Source organism: Myotis davidii, unplaced genomic scaffold, assembly GCF_000327345.1.
Source record: "Myotis davidii unplaced genomic scaffold, ASM32734v1 scaffold168, whole genome shotgun sequence".
Taxonomy (NCBI): domain Eukaryota; kingdom Metazoa; phylum Chordata; class Mammalia; order Chiroptera; family Vespertilionidae; genus Myotis; species Myotis davidii.
This window is the reverse complement of record NW_006383016.1, coordinates 1,001,155-1,020,223: the sequence shown is the minus strand read 5'-3', so window position 1 is coordinate 1,020,223 and position 19,069 is coordinate 1,001,155. Positions and strand designations below refer to the sequence as shown.

General features: G+C 42.6%; 1 protein-coding gene across 1 annotated transcript in view; it reads left to right on the top strand.

Moving 5' to 3' along the window:
• The window catches only part of CREB5 (cAMP responsive element binding protein 5), a 413,538-nt gene extending 394,805 nt beyond the window's left edge, over positions 1-18,733 (top strand). Inside the window, exons 7-10 of the mRNA XM_015558127.1 lie at positions 3,080-3,403; positions 7,977-8,204; positions 15,650-15,758; positions 16,674-18,733. Coding sequence (XP_015413613.1) covers positions 3,080-3,403; positions 7,977-8,204; positions 15,650-15,758; positions 16,674-16,837 — 825 coding nt within the window. The 3' untranslated portion in view covers positions 16,838-18,733. The remainder of the gene's footprint in view (positions 1-3,079; positions 3,404-7,976; positions 8,205-15,649; positions 15,759-16,673) is intronic.
• The last annotated feature ends 336 nt before the right edge of the window (positions 18,734-19,069 follow it).

Below are 19,069 nucleotides of genomic sequence, written 5' to 3'. Positions count from 1 at the left end.
GTGGCGTAGCACAGTTTATTCCTGTTTTTGGCAAAGTGTGCATGGCATGACTTCTGGCACCTTCTCTCCCCTCTAGTGGTGTGAACTTGGCACATGGCTTAGCTTCTCTTTTAGCCTTGCAGAGTTGTTCTGAGGATTAGTTGAGTTAATACTTGTAAAAGACAGAAAGAGGAGTGGCTTGTAGTAAGTACTCAATTAATGCCAGCCATTATGACTAGTAGATAGGTGTCAAAGATATAGTGTTAAAGTGAAAAAAACACAAGATACAAAACTACGTATCATAAGAAGGGCTTGCACTAGTGCATTCTTATAAGTGCCAAGGAAATATCTGAGGATACACGGTGGTTACTTCTGATTAATAGGACTGGGGCTTAGAGAATGGTAGGCAGGTGCCTTTATTTTTTCATCTCGTATTCTTGTAATAGTTGATTTTTTTAACTGTGCAACTATATATTTATCTAATAATAAAGTCACAAAGAATAGTTTAGAAACTCCATTAATATTATCTAATATGTCAATTTTAAAGAAAAACAATTATTTCATTATAATCTTTTTTCATGATTTTATTCACTGTTAAGTTTGGAGATACCATTTAGAAACTTGTCTTGGGGTATAATATATATATATCTTCAGTCCAGCAATTAATTCAATCTTCATTTCTTTTGTTTATGCTGTGTTCAACCACAGCTTATAAAATCACATGTTATATATGCATAACCCATGAACACAAGACAAGAGTGCAGTGAAGACCTGGGGAGGGGTCAGGAGCAGGGTGGAGGGGTCAGTGGGGGAAAAGAGAGGACATCTGTAATACTTTCAACAGTAAAGATTTTATATATATATATATTCGCATGCTATCATGATCCCACTGGTGTGAAGTGACTCTCCATGTTCCTCCATCTACATGTGCATACAGAGAGTTATCGGGAATGCTGTTCTCCCACAAAATATAAACAATGCATTTGGTTCACTTGTTGCTGACTTCATTGTACTTTTTTTAAAAAAATATATTTTTTATTGATTAAGAAATTACATATGTGTCCTTGTCCCCACGTGACCCTCTACCCCCCCCACTCTTGCCCTCCCCCGCCCCTGTTGTCCGTGCCCATTGGTTAGGCCTATATGCCTGCATGTAAGTCCTTTGGTTGCTCTTTCCCCTTTACCCACACCCTCCCCTACCCTCCCTCCAAAGCCCAACAGTCCAATCAGTGCCTCTCCATCTCTGGATCAGTCCTTGTTCATCAGTTTATGTTGTTCCTTATATTCCACAAATGTACTTTTAAGCATTGCTTAAATGTTTTATAATGAGCATTTTTATTAAAACAATGACATCATTTCTAAAAATTGGAGGTGAGGAGTATTAGTTCACTTCGTTCATTAGTAGCAAACACAGTATCCAGCATCTAATCTTTCCTAGGAATTCAGGAAACAACTTCTTCAGGATCTCCATGATCAAGGTCCATAGCTATCGCTCAGGAAAGAGGAGGCAAGTGGGCCCAGTAGTTACTGAATGAGGATGTAGGAAATGTTTTCAATAACTAACAGATAGGTCTGTCAAGCCCCACCCCCTTTCTTTTTTTAAGTGGAGGTTCTTTATGTTTAAGTAAAGACATTGATGGATAGAATTGGTACTTATCAATAGTTTACTCTGACCAGTTAAGAATCATTAATTCTGTACAGGGCTGCAACATGGTTACTTTGATCATTTAAATATGACTCTGACTCTTCTTTTTCCACAGTGCTCACACCCCACTGTTATCAATCAGATAAGAGCACAAATCAGGAGAGAACTTTAGCTCCCTAGTAAATACCTTATGAAGCCAATGTGAGCTTGCCAACTAGATTATCATCTCTGCAGAAGATACATTTCCAAGCAGTCACTGTATTATACAGTACTTAGCACGCGGGGCCCCTCAGGATATGATGATAAATGTCTGTATAGAAGAAATAACAATTTTCAAGAAACTGCAACGAAGCTGATTACCAACTGATTTTTTAAATCAGGGCCAGGAAATGATGGTCCATGGGCCAAGTCTGTCCCGTGACTTAATTTGCACAGCACAGGAGCTAACAATGGTTTTTGCATTTTTTTTAATTAATTTAAAAAATCAAAAGTAGAAAAGCATTTCAGGTCAGGTGAAAATCCTTTGAAAGTCAAATTTCCTGTCCCTAACTAAAGTTGTAATGGAAACACAACAGGATCATTCCTTTACATACCTTCTACAGCTGCATTTGCACTCAAAGGGTGGAGTTGAGTCTTATGACAGGAGATCCTAAGGCATGATGAAAATATTTGCTTTCTGACTCCCTTTAGAAAAAGTTGGCTGAGCCCTGCTTACTCGAGTGCATGTCTGTTTGCTGGTGAATAAATAATGCTTTTGTGTTAGACACAGACCTGTTGATGTGGCATCAGAGAAGCTGTAATCTTCGACTTTCCTCACTTCCTTCCGGAGTCAAAAGATAGTTACTGTGTGACTACGGAGGGACTGTGAGTTACTAGTACATCATGGTAACAAATGGAAAAGACCTACATATCGCCTCCAAAAGTGATGGATTATAATCTAATTTGAAACTTAAATAGCATTAGTAGTTCCTATATTTCAAAATGTGTAGTTACTTCCTTTCTGTGTCTGAGAAATCTTTTGAAAAGCAAAAACCTCTTATTCTTGTGACTTTTACAAAATGCAGAGCCTTATCAGTTGGGCCTTGTGCTCAGTGGCATTATCATAGTGAATGGTTTTAATTGGTTTTTACTTGTATTTGGCTGTCACTAGGATATGATAAACATATGAACAATGGGAAATATGTTTCAGTAGAATGTCTAAATCTTGATAGGGTATCCTGCTCATTTGCTGTGAAATGGTCATTAATGACTGGCATTGGCCCTCATATTATATATGAAAACATATTATATATGAAAACATGAAATTAATATAAAAGTCAAACTGCTACCAGTGAAACAGTGTTACCACTAGCACCATAAAATATTACCAAACTGGAAACACAAGTCATTTTGATTCAGAATCCCCACTGTGTACATGACTGACCTCAACTGTCCCCTCTTGTTTTGTTGTTTCAGAGGCTGAAGGCCGCGTTGACTCACCACCCTGCTGCCATGTCAAATGGGAATATGAATACCATGGGACACATGATGGAAATGATGGGCTCCCGGCAGGACCAGACGCCGCACCATCACATGCACTCCCACCCGCATCAGCACCAGACACTGCCAGCCCATCACCCCTACCCACACCAGCACCAGCACCCAGCTCACCACCCCCATCCTCAGCCTCATCACCAGCAGAACCACCCGCATCATCACTCCCACTCCCACCTTCATGCACACCCAGCACATCACCAAACCTCGCCACATCCACCCCTGCACTCCGGCAACCAAGCACAGGTAGACCCTTTTTGTGATCTCTTCCCCCTTCCTGTTAACAGTACAAGCTCTAATGGGGGGTCATGGGCAGCAACTTTGTTTGACCAGCCCCGATGTTCTATCTAACACTCTGGGGAGCTTTGTTCATTTCCTAGGAGGTAATGGCTACCCATAAAATACTACCAGATCATAGTTTCTATAAGTAATACAGTAAATTTTAGCTCTAAACTCCAGCGACAAATGTAAAGTTCAAGTTCTCCAAAATCTCTTTCTGCAGTGTGTTATGAAGTTAACCCTAAAAATGTATTATCAATGTGAAGAGTAGGAAGAATTTAAGCATGTGAAGAAAAGTATGGGTAAAGAATCAGAAAAATAGGTTAATGCTAACTATGGTTCTAGCTACAGTGCTTCAAAAAATTATAAAGACTCCATTTTGTCTCCTGTAAAATGGAAGTTAAATACAATGGGCAATATTCTAAATAACATTACATGCTAAAAATCTAAAGAGTAACAATTCCAGGCAGACAAAGAGGCTCGGTAATGGATGTCGGGGCATAAGGTGCTGTGTAAATGGTGAAGAAAGGTGAGTCATCCCGCCCACTGTGAAATGCGTTGGAGGAGCGGACAGAGAGCCAAGCTCTGTAGATCATCAGTTCAAGAGAAGGGCCAAGTCCCAGGGGGTGGGAGTCACCAGGAGTGGCTAGAAAGGAAGCCAGCATTTAGACTCAACTGAAAGAGAGTTGGGGGACCAGGCAGACATTATGTCACCCAGCCCAACAGGAGAGGCGGGTCCGTGTATCCGAGTGAGTTTTAGTAAGTGGATGAGGGGCATGTTCGGAGTATGGCTAGCCCTAGACACTTTGGATCTTCAAGAAGGATGACCTTTGGCAGTCCCCTCCACCCATTCCACTCTGCCAGCTTCCAAGCAGCTGGGTCAGAATGGTGTCCGAAGCTTAGGACCGCCAAGTAACACTTATTCATCGTCTGCCTCTGGACCTCACACCGGGCAGCTTCTTGAGCTCTTGGATCCCCTTCCCTAACACACACCAAACCTGGACAGCCACCCACATGGCTGGGTCATCCACAAGCTATTCAGTAGATACGCTGATTTGCTAGATAAGCTTACTTTTGCAAAGGTTCTTAGAGGTGTTCAATATAGCAAATGACAGTGCAGGCTTTGGAGGAAACTTCCATTCTTTGCCCACTTTACTTCCTCCTCTGGTGGAAGTGGTCAGATTAACCTCCCTAAGCCTCAGTCTTTCCATCTGCAAAATGGGGTAATAATAGACTAAGTTTATAGAGTCTTAGGAGCATTAAGTAAGCAAATGTCTGCAAAGCCCTTAGCATGGTTTTCATTACATGTTGGCCATGATTACTTCTAAAGCCAAGGAATGTGATAGAAGTTGAGCAAGAGCATAGCAATAAAATACTATCCAAAGCACCTTTATAGTCAAATGCCCTAGTGGGGCATGTATTTAGAAGGGAGAAAGAAAACTGTAAGGTCAAAAATAGGCAAGGAGATTCACATGTGTACTTATTTTTTAAGGGGAAGGATAACATCAAATTTTGGTTGCCTTGGTGTACAGACAAGTTTAACAGTTCCTTGAATATAAAAGCTGCTCATTAACTAATTATCAGTTAGCCAATTGCTCTCCATTTCAAGTAAGCTTATATAGGCCAATTATACTATATGCAGTTAGTTCATTGCTATTATAATTAGATGCACAAACAGTTGTTTTTTTATCCTATACTAAAAAGAAAAAAATCCAAGTTGGTCTTGTTAAAATTTGAACAAGATCATTTAGACGGTATTGAAAATACCACTCTTAAACTTAGCTAATTTCTGAGAGCTTGTCGTATTGCTTAATTGTATGATTATTATCAGAATAGTAGGAATAGAAGTTTATTTGGGGTTGTTGTTTTTTTAATCCTCACCCTGGGATATGTTTCCATTGATTTTATTTTACTTTTTTTTTTTAAATAGACAGTGGAAGGTAGAGGAAAGAGAGAAAGAGAGAGCAACAGCAATGTGAGAGAGACACATTGATTGGTTGCCTGCTGCATGTGCCCCAGAGTGGGAACCAAGCCTGCAACCCTGCAACTGAGATATGTGCTCTTGACCAGAATTAAACCTGCAACCCTTCATTTCTCGGGCCGACGCTCTAACCACTGAGCCAAACCAACTAGGGCTGAAGATGATTTGGAAAAATTCCGTCTTTTTAAAATCACAATTCATTCTCTTCGGTCAAAATTTTCAGAGCATCAATACCAACAGAAATCCATTTTTTAAAATAAAGTGATAGGTAACAGTATTACCAGGGACACAAATCTGGCCTTAGGGTTGCATTTGCAATTTCTCCTGGCTTTTTGTAATTCTCTTGAATGTAAGGATGTGATTTCAGAGTCCTGGTGTCACTCCTTGGCCAGGAGAAATTTCTCTTAATTGTAGCACACCTTGAACCCCGAACCTGGACCAAATCTGAAGCCACCATATAACTTACCCCTTTGGGTGAAGCAAGGAAAAGTGTCAGAAGATGGCTGGCCCATGTGGTTCAGTGGTTGAGCATTGACCCATGAACCAGACGGTCACAGTTTGATTCCCAGTCAGGGCACATGCCGGCTTGCAGGCTCGATCCCCACTAGGAGGCAGCCCATCTATGATTTTCTCTCATCATTGATGTTTCTATCTCTCTCTCTCTCCCTCTCTCTGAAATCAACAAAAGCGTATTTTTTTAAAAAGTGTCAAAGGATAAAGGTTGGTTAGAGTGGGAGAACATAGTATTGAAAAAAGATCCCTGCAGTGGAAATGAAAACCCAGTTTTGCCTACTTGAGAGTCTTATCTAGAGACCACTAATCCACAAAATGAAATGGTAAAGGCAGACATAGCCAAGGTCACGAGTTCCCTCTAATGCTTTGCTCTGTGGTGATAGCTCAGAAGTTAACATCTGAAAGGACAAGAGCTAACCCTTTTCCAGTAACAGGGATCATGCCTTTGTATCCACTCAGGCGGGGTAATACCTTAAACAAGTTATTTCCTTATTCCTCTGTGATGGGGAGAAGGAATCAACAATAAAACATTTTAGAAAATGTCTTCGCTTTAAATAAAATTGCCAAGAGGCAGTCCAACCTCAAGCCCGAGCGGGATGCTTTCGCAGTTAGTCATACAATGTTTGATAGATTTTGGGATTGAAATATATCACCAGCAGTCAGCTGATGTCAACCAGTGGCCGTTATTAGCACAATTACAGTCATTCTGATTGATTTCAATCACAGGGTTAGAATGCGGTGGAAAAGGTTGCTGGAATTCACTTTTAAAACTTTTGCCTGTTATTTCAGCAGGTTAAATGTCCCTTGAAAAACAACTTTATAGGTATTACAGCCTTAAGCTGGAGTGACTGAGAAATGGGGGCGGGGGGCGGGGGCGGGGAGGAGAAACACCCTTTTTTGAGAATGAAGAAGGGGAGTGAAGAAAGGGTTAGTGTCCAGAGACATAAAGAGTCCGTGGTAGAAAGTTCACTGGGCACTGTGTATCAGCCTCATGGAGGGAATAAGCCTGTGTTTGTGGGGGTCTCCCAAACCTTAGATGTGGCTGAGCCCCAAGCAGATCTTACAGGGACTCTATAAGCACAGTAAAACATTTTAATAAAGTGCTTTGCCACTCCTCGGATTTCCTTATAATGGCTGTAAATGGGGAAGCACAACAGTCCCTCCCTGTCAACCACGCCGTGTATAAGAGGGCTCAGTGCTGCTCAATGCCTACTTGTAAAGACCCTGCTTCCCAATCGCCTCGAAAGGCCTCCTCTGACTCCCTCCGCCTTCGTCACACCCTGAAACAGTGAACACAGGATTCCAACTGCTTTCGGGGGTTCATGGGATCTTCTGAGGGGAGTGACAGTGGGATGAGGTCCCAGAGCTGTGCCCTGGGAACAGAGTTGAACAGCATGAGGATGACAGGAGCTCCTGACCTGCCCAGACGAGGTTGTCCGCTGACGACAGCAGACTCTCCATATTGTGACACTAACCCTGACCTCTTGGTGCTCACCTGCACACTGGCACTTTACCATTTTAAAACGTACCTTAAATAAAAGAGTTTTAGGACCTGAAGGAGGAGAAACAATGTGTCCCTCTGCCAGGGTTCAGCCAGTGCCTGTAGCAGGGGTGGGCAAACTTTTTGACTGGAGGGCCACAATGGGTTCTTAAACTGGACCGGAGGGCTGGAACAAAAGCATGGATGGAGTGTTTGTGTGAACTAATATAAATTCAAAGTAAACATCATTACATAAAAGGGTACGGTCTTTTTTTTTTTTTTTTTTTTTAGTTTTATTCATTTCAAACGGGCCGGATCCGGCCCGCAGGCCGTAGTTTGCCGACGGCTGCGTAGGGGAAAATCCATCTTTTCACAAGTCATCAGTTTATCTTGTCAAAATATCATGCAAGATAGCTTAGTGGATGCTTTTGCTTTCTGTGAGCTCAAGAGCTGTCACTGCTTACTGCACTCTTAGAAAACCTGTTTGAGATGCTACTAAAGCCATGGACTGGGCTGCGCTCCACCCCCCATCCCAACCTGTCATCCCTCCTTCTGCTTCCCAGCAGGTTTCACCAGCCACACAGCAGATGCAGCCAACCCAGACAATACAGCCGCCCCAGCCCACAGGGGGGCGCCGGCGAAGGGTGGTGGATGAGGATCCGGATGAGAGGAGGCGGAAATTTCTGGAACGGAACCGGGCCGCCGCCACCCGCTGCAGACAGAAGAGGAAGGTCTGGGTGATGTCACTGGAAAAGAAAGCTGAAGAACTCACCCAGACAAACATGCAGCTTCAGGTGCAGCCACTGTCCCTCTTCTCAGCCCTCAAAGGCCCTGTGTGCACATGGCACTTCCTGTCCCTGCAGCACTCGTTGCCCCGAGCAGTAACATCACACATCAGCCCACAGAGCAACAGGCTCCCTCCGCCAGCGTTATTCATTCGGGACTCTGCAGAGCACAATAAGCCATTCAGTTTTCAGTCCGTCTGCCTGTAAAGCTCTAGGAGGGAGAACCTGCCCCATAAGCCACAGAGCTGGGAGCACGGGCCTCGAAGGGTCCCACTCTGGCTCAGCAATTACTTGCTGTGTTTACTCTCTCCAGCTCTCAGTTTCCTCATCTATAAAATGGGAAAATAACCCCATAGAGTTGCTGGGAGGGATAAATGAATTAATGTGTGCAAAGCCATTTGCCCCATGCCTGGCACATCATCAGTTTTCCACTTCTACAAAGTCACCAGTGAGGGGTTGCTTTGGCTAACACAGGATTATCTATATTTTTGTTTAAAGGAGGAAAGGGAGGTTCGTGTTTCTTACTTAGCTCTATAAGAAGAGACATGTTTCTCATTTTCAAACTTGAGATTTTAATCTTGCACGGTTTGTTCCTTCCAGGGGTGGCTCCACAGGGGACATTTTAGAGGCCACTTCAGGAGCATTTTGATAGAATGGTGGGGAACGCCGGGGCGGGCTTCTCAGGCAGGTGCGCGCTGTGGAAATGATGAGTTCAGGGCATTTGTTCTGACACAGAAAGCAGCACCCTGTTCACAGCAGGGAAAAACTCTAAAGGGATGTGACCAGCAGTCTAGGGGCAGCGCCATGGGTGGTAGCCCAGCACGTCCAGGAGCTGAGAGATGGCTGAAGAGGAGGGAAGGAGAGGAAGAGCTGGGGAAGAGCTGTTTCTCAGAAGTTCATAGGTCACCTTCCGTTCCCATACCAGGTTCTCTGTGCATCCTTAGAAAGGAGCAATTAGGGTGCCAAATCCCCAAAGCCTTTGCATATACAGTTCCATGAATGGGAATGACCTTGGGGCATCCAATGTACAAGTTGAAAATATACAAAGAAAATTTTGGTGATACATGGACTGAATATCATAATTAATGGATGTTCACTCTTCCCCCTAAATGTACCATTCTTTGTGTGATAGACATGAGAAAGAACCTGAGAAACAGGTAGAGCAGATAGGAGGGAAATAAAGCAATAATTATAATTATTCCTCCCAATATTTTATACTATATGAAGGTGGGGGCTATGTCTCATTGCCTTCCCCCACCACCTACCTCCCCATTTCCAGCCTAGTGTCTCGTTAGCATGGTGAATTCTGAGTGTCTGCACTCAGCATCTGTTGAACAAGTGAATGCATTCCCTGTCTCTGGAGTGCCCCAAGAGCTGGCTGCCTGGCCACTTGGCAGTAATGCATTTGGAGGGAGTGGAGCCACAGTGAGATGGCTGGACTTAGACACCTCAAGAGTCACTCCAGCCTGCGAATCTGTAATTCTAGAATCTGGCAGGCACGGTAGCATGCGAGGAGGTAGAGCGTGGACAAACACTCTTAATACTCATAGTACTCATTTTTATTTTATGTGTATTGAAAAATGTCATTAGAACATCAAACCTTCAATTTCACAAACCCTATTGGTAAGGATGAGGCTAAATCATTACAAAATGAGTTAATTCGTACAAACATGTTAAGTAAATAAGAGTCGTGGTGGATGTGGACCTAGCAAATATTACAGCCATGGTGCCGCTCTGACCAACGGCTGGGAGGCCTTTAAATTTGCTACCAGGTCTGAGGTCTGCAAGAAGACCGTGAAAATCTGCAGGGTTTCTGTCTTGACAATGTTGACTTTTGGGCTCGGTACTTCTCTGTTGTATCCTGTGTGTGGCACATGTTTTGCAGTATCCTTGATCACTCCCACTGGATATCAGTAGCACCCTCTACCCCGCCCCCCATTTGCGACAACCAAAAAGTCTCCAGGTGTTGCCAAATGTCCTCTGTGGGGGCAAAATCGTCCCGGGTTGAAACCACTGCCTTAGACGAAGGAGCCAGCTGGCATGGATCAGATGCCAACAAATGTTTAAATCAGTTTCCACTAAAATGAGTCCTTGCAGAATGACTCCAGGCATTGACTGTGGTCCTGGAGCATGAGAACACGGAGGGTCCCAGCAGAGAGCCAGGGAAAGTAAAGATGCCATGGACCTCGAGGCCAGATGTGTTCATGATTTGGCCAGATACATGTAGATTATTGCTTTTACAAAAACAGATAAGGTACATTTACCCTTTACGGGCCCTAATCCATGAATTTTTACATTTCTTTAGGGCCAGCATGGGTAATGAAAAGAAATGTTAGAATTCTTGTCCCTGAAAATCAACCAACCAACAGGTACCAAGATTTGGGGTTGGTGAAGCAGTGCCCACGGAAGGGGCTGTCTCTGAAAAGCCTGCATTGTTGATGTTTTCCAGTCACTGCTTGGTTCAGAGGGACAGAAACCACACGGTTGCCTTTTTCTGTGCTGGTGGGTGCTCTGCCCCACGCCTCGTGACGCCGAAGAGGGTAGCAGCTCCCGCTACCTCTGAGTGACCCTTTCCCTCTCAGTGGACCTTTGTCAGAAGAAAAAGGTGTCTCTCTTGAGGCTGGTTCAGTGAGCCAAATTTTAAGTAAACAGAAATGGAAGGTGCTAAGCAAACAAACTCCAGCCAAATGGAATATCCAAGGTCTGGATGGCCAGCTGCCACTTTTGAGTTGTTTTCCAGCATAGAACCTTCTAGTTAGGTTGCAGAGTTTCAGATTGGAAAAATCAGACCTAAGAAAACAAAGTCAAACTCCCAGACCTCATTTCCTTGCCTCCTGACATATCTCTACCCAAGAGGTCGGTGCAGGTATAGAATTGAGGGAGATGGGAGACGCCACCCAATCTGACATTTTGTTTAGGGAGAAACTAAGGCTCAGGGGACGTGAGGAGTCTTCCCACAAGTCACACAACCAGCCAGTAGCAGGATGAGGACCCAAGTAAGTCTTCTCTTGACCTAATCCCTCTTGCTCTGTGTCCTTTTATTCTAGAAAGTTCTGAAACTAAAGATACTCACATTCTTTTCTCTGACAGAGTAGCTAAGATCAGCTCTAAATTCCTCAGCTGCTGATGTGGGGCTACGTGAGTAGACTGTTTGTGTTCGATGCATGATATGGAAATCATCTGGTCACCCACTGAAATAATTGCTTTTCTCTTTTAGTACAGAGACACATGGCCTAAGTCGCTGCTGAAATTTTAGACACATGAGCCCAGGTTTGGGACTTGGCAAGAGAATAGGCCAGATGGGAACTGTTGCTTGACAAATTGAAAGTCCTTTGTTTCGGAATGAACCAAACCTGGCTTCAGCTAATCTACAAAAAGAAGTGGGGGAGGGGCTATGTTGCAGAGCCCATTTTGATTTGATTTGATTTTTTTGGCACAGACTACTGTTTGCATCAATAAGCATTCTGGGTTTATCATATTAACAGAATGACATCCCCCAAGCTCAAAACTGCAACTGTAGCTTTGAGGGACTTCTTGGAGTGCTTATTTAAAGTATATTATTATAGGATTGAATGTCTCTGTAGGGGGCGCTACTTCATCCCAAGGCAACTGATGGATTTAAAAACAGATTAATCCAATAATATTTCGTCTACCTTCTTACAGTCTCTATTTAAATGGCTGACTAGTTCAGTTAGCAGCAAACCCAAACCAGCTAAGATGGGCTGATTTCCGCAGGAGAATCAGTACTGATTAGTACTGCTCTGCTTTCTCGAAGTACTTTTATATGAAGACCTTACACTATTATAACCTACACAGGGAGTCAAAAAGAAAAAAAATGGTGAGTTGCCTCAATTTACAAAGCAAGGTAACTCAGAGTAAGAAAATGCCTGCAGAGGTCCTGGTTTTTATTTCCCTAGAGCTGCAGGCCGCATTGATTTCTTTCATGAATTTCAAAACATTTGCTATCTGGTTGTTCTCTTTCTAAATGAATTCAAGGTGATTCTACTTATGTTACCTTGGACAGCTTTTTGTTTAAAAGAGAGTCTGGTATTTGTGCATTTCCTACCTGTCAGGCTATCGATCCCGAATCTGTAGGGCAATTATGCATGTGCACAGCATCCACTCTGCAGCCAATCTTGACATTTCTTAACCCGCAGCCTCCATCATGGACTCTGATGAAGGTTCTATACACTCACAATAATACACACACACACACACACACACGCACGCACGCACGCACACACACACGGACATGGACACCAAATTCTGCATTAAAGAAACTATTAATGTTGCTTTGGAATCTGATAAGATTTGGAAGCATAGGAGGTGCTACAACTACTCCCATAGAAAATATGAGTCTTAAAAGATAAGCATGTTTGAGAATACCAAAAGTAGTTAACCAACGACTAAACAGTCAAGATTGAGTTCTTCATTAGATTATTAGGCAATTAACTTTCTCAATAGAAGGTAACACAGAAACACTCAGACAATAAGGAACTACCTTGCAGGAAAGAACTAGAGAACTAGTCCAACCATCTTGTTTTACATTTGGTTGGGGAGGCAGCTTGGGACGCCAAACCCTATTATTCTTAACTTGCAGTTAAGAGTTCCTTTTCCTTTGGAAACTTGCCCCATGAATTTCTGTGGCCATTAGACTTTTATTTAGTCCTTATCAGCATCGTAATTATGTGTGTATGGGCTAGACAAGAGACTGATTGTTTTGCTCTACCGAGAATATTAATCGCCATTCATTTCCCAACCACAACATGGCTACTAGTAAATAACATAATTACTAACACATTACATTAAGAAATATGTCCATATCCACATATATCTTTAAATGATGGCCAGTTGTCCCAGTATTTTTCAAGTTCCCACATTTTTACAGACTTTCACAACTCCTAGGGCCTCAGTTTCCATACTTACAACATACAGATTTATTAATAAAGTGCTTTGCTCTCTACAGACAAAAATGCCACTGCAGTCGTATGTTCTGTATGGGGCTTCGGTTATAGTCAGGGACACCACATGTGCATAGTGGTGATTGGTGCTGTTTTATCATGGCCTCTCATGGAAGCAAAAGGTTTATTGTGAAATGATTTGGGGTGTGCCAAGAATTGTGGGCAGTTAGCTCCTTGCAACTGCAGAAACCCAGAGAACGGAATTCCAAGTGTTTTCCTAAGGAAGAGGCAAAGAACACTGGGTGCCTGGGAAGTTGGGAAGTCAAACGTGCCTAGACAGGGGACTGCCCAGGGCATCGTGGGGGAAGAAGTGGAGACCAAGATGAAGCTTTTGAGAGGGCCACAACGTAGAATTTTTTTCTTTCACCCCGAAGCATAAGAAAGCAAGAAAACCCTGTTGTTTGGTTTTGTTGGAAACACTTTCCTCATTTGTTGTTTCCTAGGTCACAGAAGGACAGTGTGGGTGGACGCACTAAAACTTGGAACTTGACTCCACTTTCTTAGCGCCTTTGTCTGCATTACCTGTGGCTGAGAGTTTCTCCTTGGGGGGCAGGGGTCCAGCAGTTGTCATTTCAGAAAGGGGTCATTTCTGTATCCCACTAAGAGTTATGTGACAGTTGGCAGCTGGGCTCAATATTCACACATTTAGGTTTCTTTTTCTCCTTTTCAGTTTTGTTTTGTTTGTTGTTTTTAACCCGGGACTGCCTTCTATATAATGATCTAGAAGTAGCTTTCTTTATACATGCTATTTTAAGCAGAGGGGTAGCTGGTACAAGCAGGGGAAGCTGTCTGAATTTAAATGGGCATGAAATCAGAGGAAAGAATTCGTGTTTAGAGCTAAAATAAATTGTCCTATAAATAAAGTTGTCCCACTGACCCCGGAATTGACAAGGGTCACTTTTGGTTTTGACAGGGTCCCTGATCAATCACACTCATTTGGAAGCAGGAGGTAAAATTCACCTTGCTGACTGTTCTCAGATTTAGGAGCAATTTTCCTGTGCCATGAAGTGATTTATTCATTAATAATGCTAATTTCTTCCATAGATCTTTTTCTTTTTTTGTAAATTTGAAAGTAAGAAAAGCTCTGAAATGAGATTTTTTTGTTATTTATGTTACTCAACATTTGATTGCCTATAATGTATTTTGCTAATAAATGTGGAGATGGGAGGTATTGTTTAAAACAAGTTTCAAAAAAATTTTTTAATTAACTTCTAGAATCCCAAACTTACTTTTCTAGGTGATAAATACATGCCTGGAAAGCCAAGCTCATATTGAAAGTGTAGCTACAACTTAATGACAGCAATGTTAAAACACCTTTCCTGTGTGCGTGTTTCTTTAACGTCTCCTATGAGCATAATGCCTGGCAGCCACTAATGAGCACAGGCCGGAGAGAGGGTGTTATGTATCACAACTGTAAAATGGCTTATTTGAGATAGTGCTATGTTTCTAGTTTACTTTTATCAAGTGGAAGCACCTTGGAACTAACCATCTCTTCTGAGTATTTGTAGGCAATGGTGCCAAGTAAATTATTCTGCAAAGTCATGGGCTTGTCGTTTGAATTACCACATTGAGTGGAGATCTAAGGCACGTATTTAAGTGAATAAGGAAAATTCACATACAAACCACAACACCCTGCTGATGGCGGGAGGTGGAAGGGGCGCAGAGGAAGACTTTATAGACTGAAATTAGCCAAACTAATTAATGAACCCATGAAATTAATTCTGTCATGATCCAGAAGTTCATGGCCCCATGCCTCCCTGGGCTGACCTCACCCACCATCCAGGACCAATATTTGCGCCAGACCTCCATGCCTCCTGCTAAGTGGGTGTCAGGCAGGGGATATGCTCTGTTGAACTATAGCCCATTTGGAACTTCGGGGAAATCTGGTGGTAGATTGGTCAGCTTATCCTGAGGGTATTTCAGATGGAAGCCCTACAAGTCTTTCCATTGCGTCACATTCACCTTCTCATCAACCTGACCTTGTCAGACAGTGTAAAGATGATAATTACCGTAACTAAATTTTATTGTGTGCTTACTATGTGCTAGGCATTGTTCTGAGTGTTTTACATCTACGATCTCATTTAATCCTCGTGACAACTCAAAGAACTTTGTGCTGTTCTGATCCCCATCTTATAAAAAATGTTACTGGAGCTCACTGGGTTACATCACCTGCCTGGAGTCCCTCAGTGAGTGTAGAGTGGAGATTCCCACCCAAGGAACCTGGCCCCAGAGTAAACCTAAGTGGTAGACTCTGCACTTTTGCTAGGACCCAGCTCCTGAATGGAAACCTAGCCTCTGCAGAAAGTCCCAGGAAAACGTGAGGGCCAAAGTGAAGGCAAGCTACACATTTCCAGGCAAATCCTGTTAAGTGATATTCTTAATGCCATTCAGACATAACAGAAAAGTTCACCAGTTTCATTGTTGGAAGTGCACGGGGCCTTAGGTTTGTGTTCACTGGTCTTCTCAACCTGGCTCTCCTACGTCTCTCTCCAGAATGAAGTGTCTATGTTAAAAAACGAGGTGGCGCAGCTGAAACAGTTGTTGCTAACGCATAAAGACTGCCCAATAACAGCCATGCAGAAAGAGTCGCAAGGATATCTAAGTAAGTCATTGACTTTCTTGCTGTTTTTAATGTTCAGTGTTTCGCTTCTAATTTTGCATTCAATTGTATTGAAGGAGCTAGAGTAAAGTGTAAGTTGTACATCCAGGCAGGCACACTAGAACTCGGATGGCTACCAGACAATGCCACCAGAGGCAGGCCTCTTTTCTGACCCCCGGGCATCATCATGCCCACCACCTCCCGATAATTTCTGGCTAGACTTTCCCTGGCATTTCACATTGTAAAACCCGACCAAATTCCAACTCTGCAACCAGTAGAAAAATGGCCTGCTGGCGCCCAATTACCATGGGCTAGCAATCTTCCAGAGAAATCCATGGGCTGGCAAACAGGCCTTGGGTGTATCACATCCAATGCCTCGGGATACACACCATGTTATTCACTGAGCTAAAAAACTGGTGACCTTGCCTCAGTTTATCAATACATAAAGTGGATCCCTTTTCTTAGACCCCAACTTCTGCAGCTGGAATGTCAGTATATTGGTTAACTATTATTTGAGTAGGGGGGGTGGGAGGTGCAGGGACTCATGGCTGAAGGTCAATTTATTTTCAAATAATTTTTTAGATTGAGCAACACAGAGTCTCCCACCACATGTGAGTATTTTTCCACATTTGATGTATGGACGGCTATTTGAAAATACCAGGTGGGGAATGTCACATCCCGAGACTCAAACACATCGAACCATTCCGCTGATCTAGAAAGCATGGCTTTGCTTGTAGCTCTAAACTGGGAAGGCATAGCTTTGTGACTACCCTTTAAAGTTCTGAAATTAACCCCCAGGAGAACATGTGTGAAAACACTTCTATTTCTAGTAATCATCTAGTAGTATTTTTCTAGACTTGAGTAGCCCACAAGTCACCCAGGAAAGAGCTATATCGGGGTGTGTGTGTTTTTTCCTAGGTCCGGAGAGCAGCCCTCCCGCGAGCCCGGTCCCCGCTTGCTCCCAGCAGCAGGTCATCCAGCATAACACCATCACCACTTCCTCGGCCGTCAGCGAGGTGGTAGGGAGCTCCACCCTCAGCCAGCTCACCACTCACAGAACAGACCTGAATCCGATCCTTTAAAAACCAGGGCTCGGACCTTGCCTCCAAGAAGAGCTGCCGCGTCCCATGCGTCCTTTCCTTGAAGGGCATTTTTAGAATTAACTCAGACCTGGAAGACTCCTCAGCTCTTCAGAGACTGGCTTTCGTTTTTACAGTCATCATGGAAATGTTGTCTTTTATACTTAGTTCTATGAGAAAAAAGGGAGTTATGCAATTACTATCTATCAGCTTGGGAAATGCTTTGGTGCTTTTCTCCAGTTTTCTGGTACCAGTTACATGTTTATAAACTGAATGCTTTCTGTATATAGTCATGGTTTCATTAGCAGTCCAACCCTTTGCCTGAGACATTGACTCTTGTTGTTAAGCCGCAGCTTATAGCCAAAATGAGGCATGCTTAGATGTCAACAGATGCAAGGCAACTGGGTGAGATGTCTGATGATATCATAGTCCGTGTTGAGCTTGTGCTGTGATGTCACCAGAATCCCAGATAAACACAGAGCCTTTTCCACAGCTTTGTTTCTCTTACTATAAAAAGCGTAAGATCCATTGATGTCCAAATAACACCACCAGGCATCTCCCCACCCCCACCCCCTGCTCCCCTTGGCCCACTTCCTCCAGTGCCCACTTCCTTCTCCGTTTCCACTCCTTGCTGGGCTCCCTGTTTGTATCTTTACTTTCTTCTGCTTTATTTTCCCCCTTGAGCATTGCATGTAAAGAAGAAAATAATGTTTAAAGAAAACAAAAAAGCGAACCTCAGCAATGCAGACCTCGCCGTCGCTCCCCTTGCCCTTGCCCCGCAGCTGGAGTTCATTCAACTCGTGCTTCTTACAAAATAGTAACCAGGAGATGTTTAATGTGCCTGATTTAATGTTTTTAATAATCAGAGCAAATAAAAAGTGGCTTAGCCATAGGTGAAGCACTGTTGAGCGCCAGCTGTGGAGACACTAGGGAAGGAGCCGTGTAAGCCTCGATTGTGAAAGTCCAAATCATGATGCGAGGCTAAAACATCACACCCTCAAATCACAGCTGGTTTTATATGGCCTGTCTATAACGTCAAAAACCCATGTACTATATAATAATTCAGAAGGGCTCTATTCACTACACAAATTACATTGTTCAATCATCAGCTACTAATAGCCTAAGATTTATTGTTGTGTGTGTTTTTTCTTAAGCCTATGGAACCAGCTTTGCTGTTCTGGTGGGTGAAAGTAGATGAACTAGTGGAGGAACAAAGAGAGAAAGAAAACCTAATGTTCCATTGGGGCACTTCCCGCCCTCCCACGGCAGTGAAAGAAAGGACCCCATGGACATGGCTACTCCACTCTCCCGAACAATTCTGATTTACATTTTCAACAACTTTTGTGGAATTGCCCATTCTACAAAGCAGATAGTTCCAAACCACAGTTGTGCCTCCTTGAATCAAGCCATTCTACTGTGCTAATGTTTTAATATCACATCTCACAAATAACCAGGCTAATGTTTCTCTTTAGCAGTCTAGACAGGTGCTGGTGTTTCATCTCCATTTGAATGCTTGACCTCCTAACATGAGTGAGTGTGTGTGTGTGTGTGTGTGTTCATGGGATTTAAAGGAATAGTATTTTACAAAAGGTGTAGCTTTTATAAGAGTTCAGAAAAAGGAAGGACGTGTGTGTTTTTTCTCTCACTATAGTGTAAGAATCTATTTTGGAGAAAAAAGAAAATATGAGAGTTGCGAAGCATGATTTTTATAACTAGTTTCAGTTTTATCTACTAACTTACTTTTTAAATCAGTATTTATCAACAATCTTTTCATGTATGCAGTGCTTTCGAAAGAAACTTTGGAGTATCCAGTGAAACTCATGACTTGGATATATGGTCTAAAAATCAAAGCAAAAACAAACAAAAAAAAGAAAACAAAAAAAAGAAAAGGAAAAAAAATGTAAACAAAAAGGATTTTCTATTATATTTTAGACGAACATATCATTTTTAAGTATTTTAAATACTGAATTCAAAGTTGTTTTTTGTTTTGTCTTGTTTTGAATCCCAGCAGTAACAGTTGAGTGGTTTAACCTAACTGGCTTCCTAAGAAACATTGAAGATTTAGCTAAAAAAGAAGTTAATGTTCTTATCTCTTTATTGAAATGAAAAATAACTTTTCATAACTCCTGCCTAGGACTATCTATGTGTCCCTCTACAAAGGAAAAAGAGCTCATTGAAATGTTTGTTTGGGTTTTTTTTTTAATTTTATTTTTTTTGCTTTAAGTAAACAAAAAC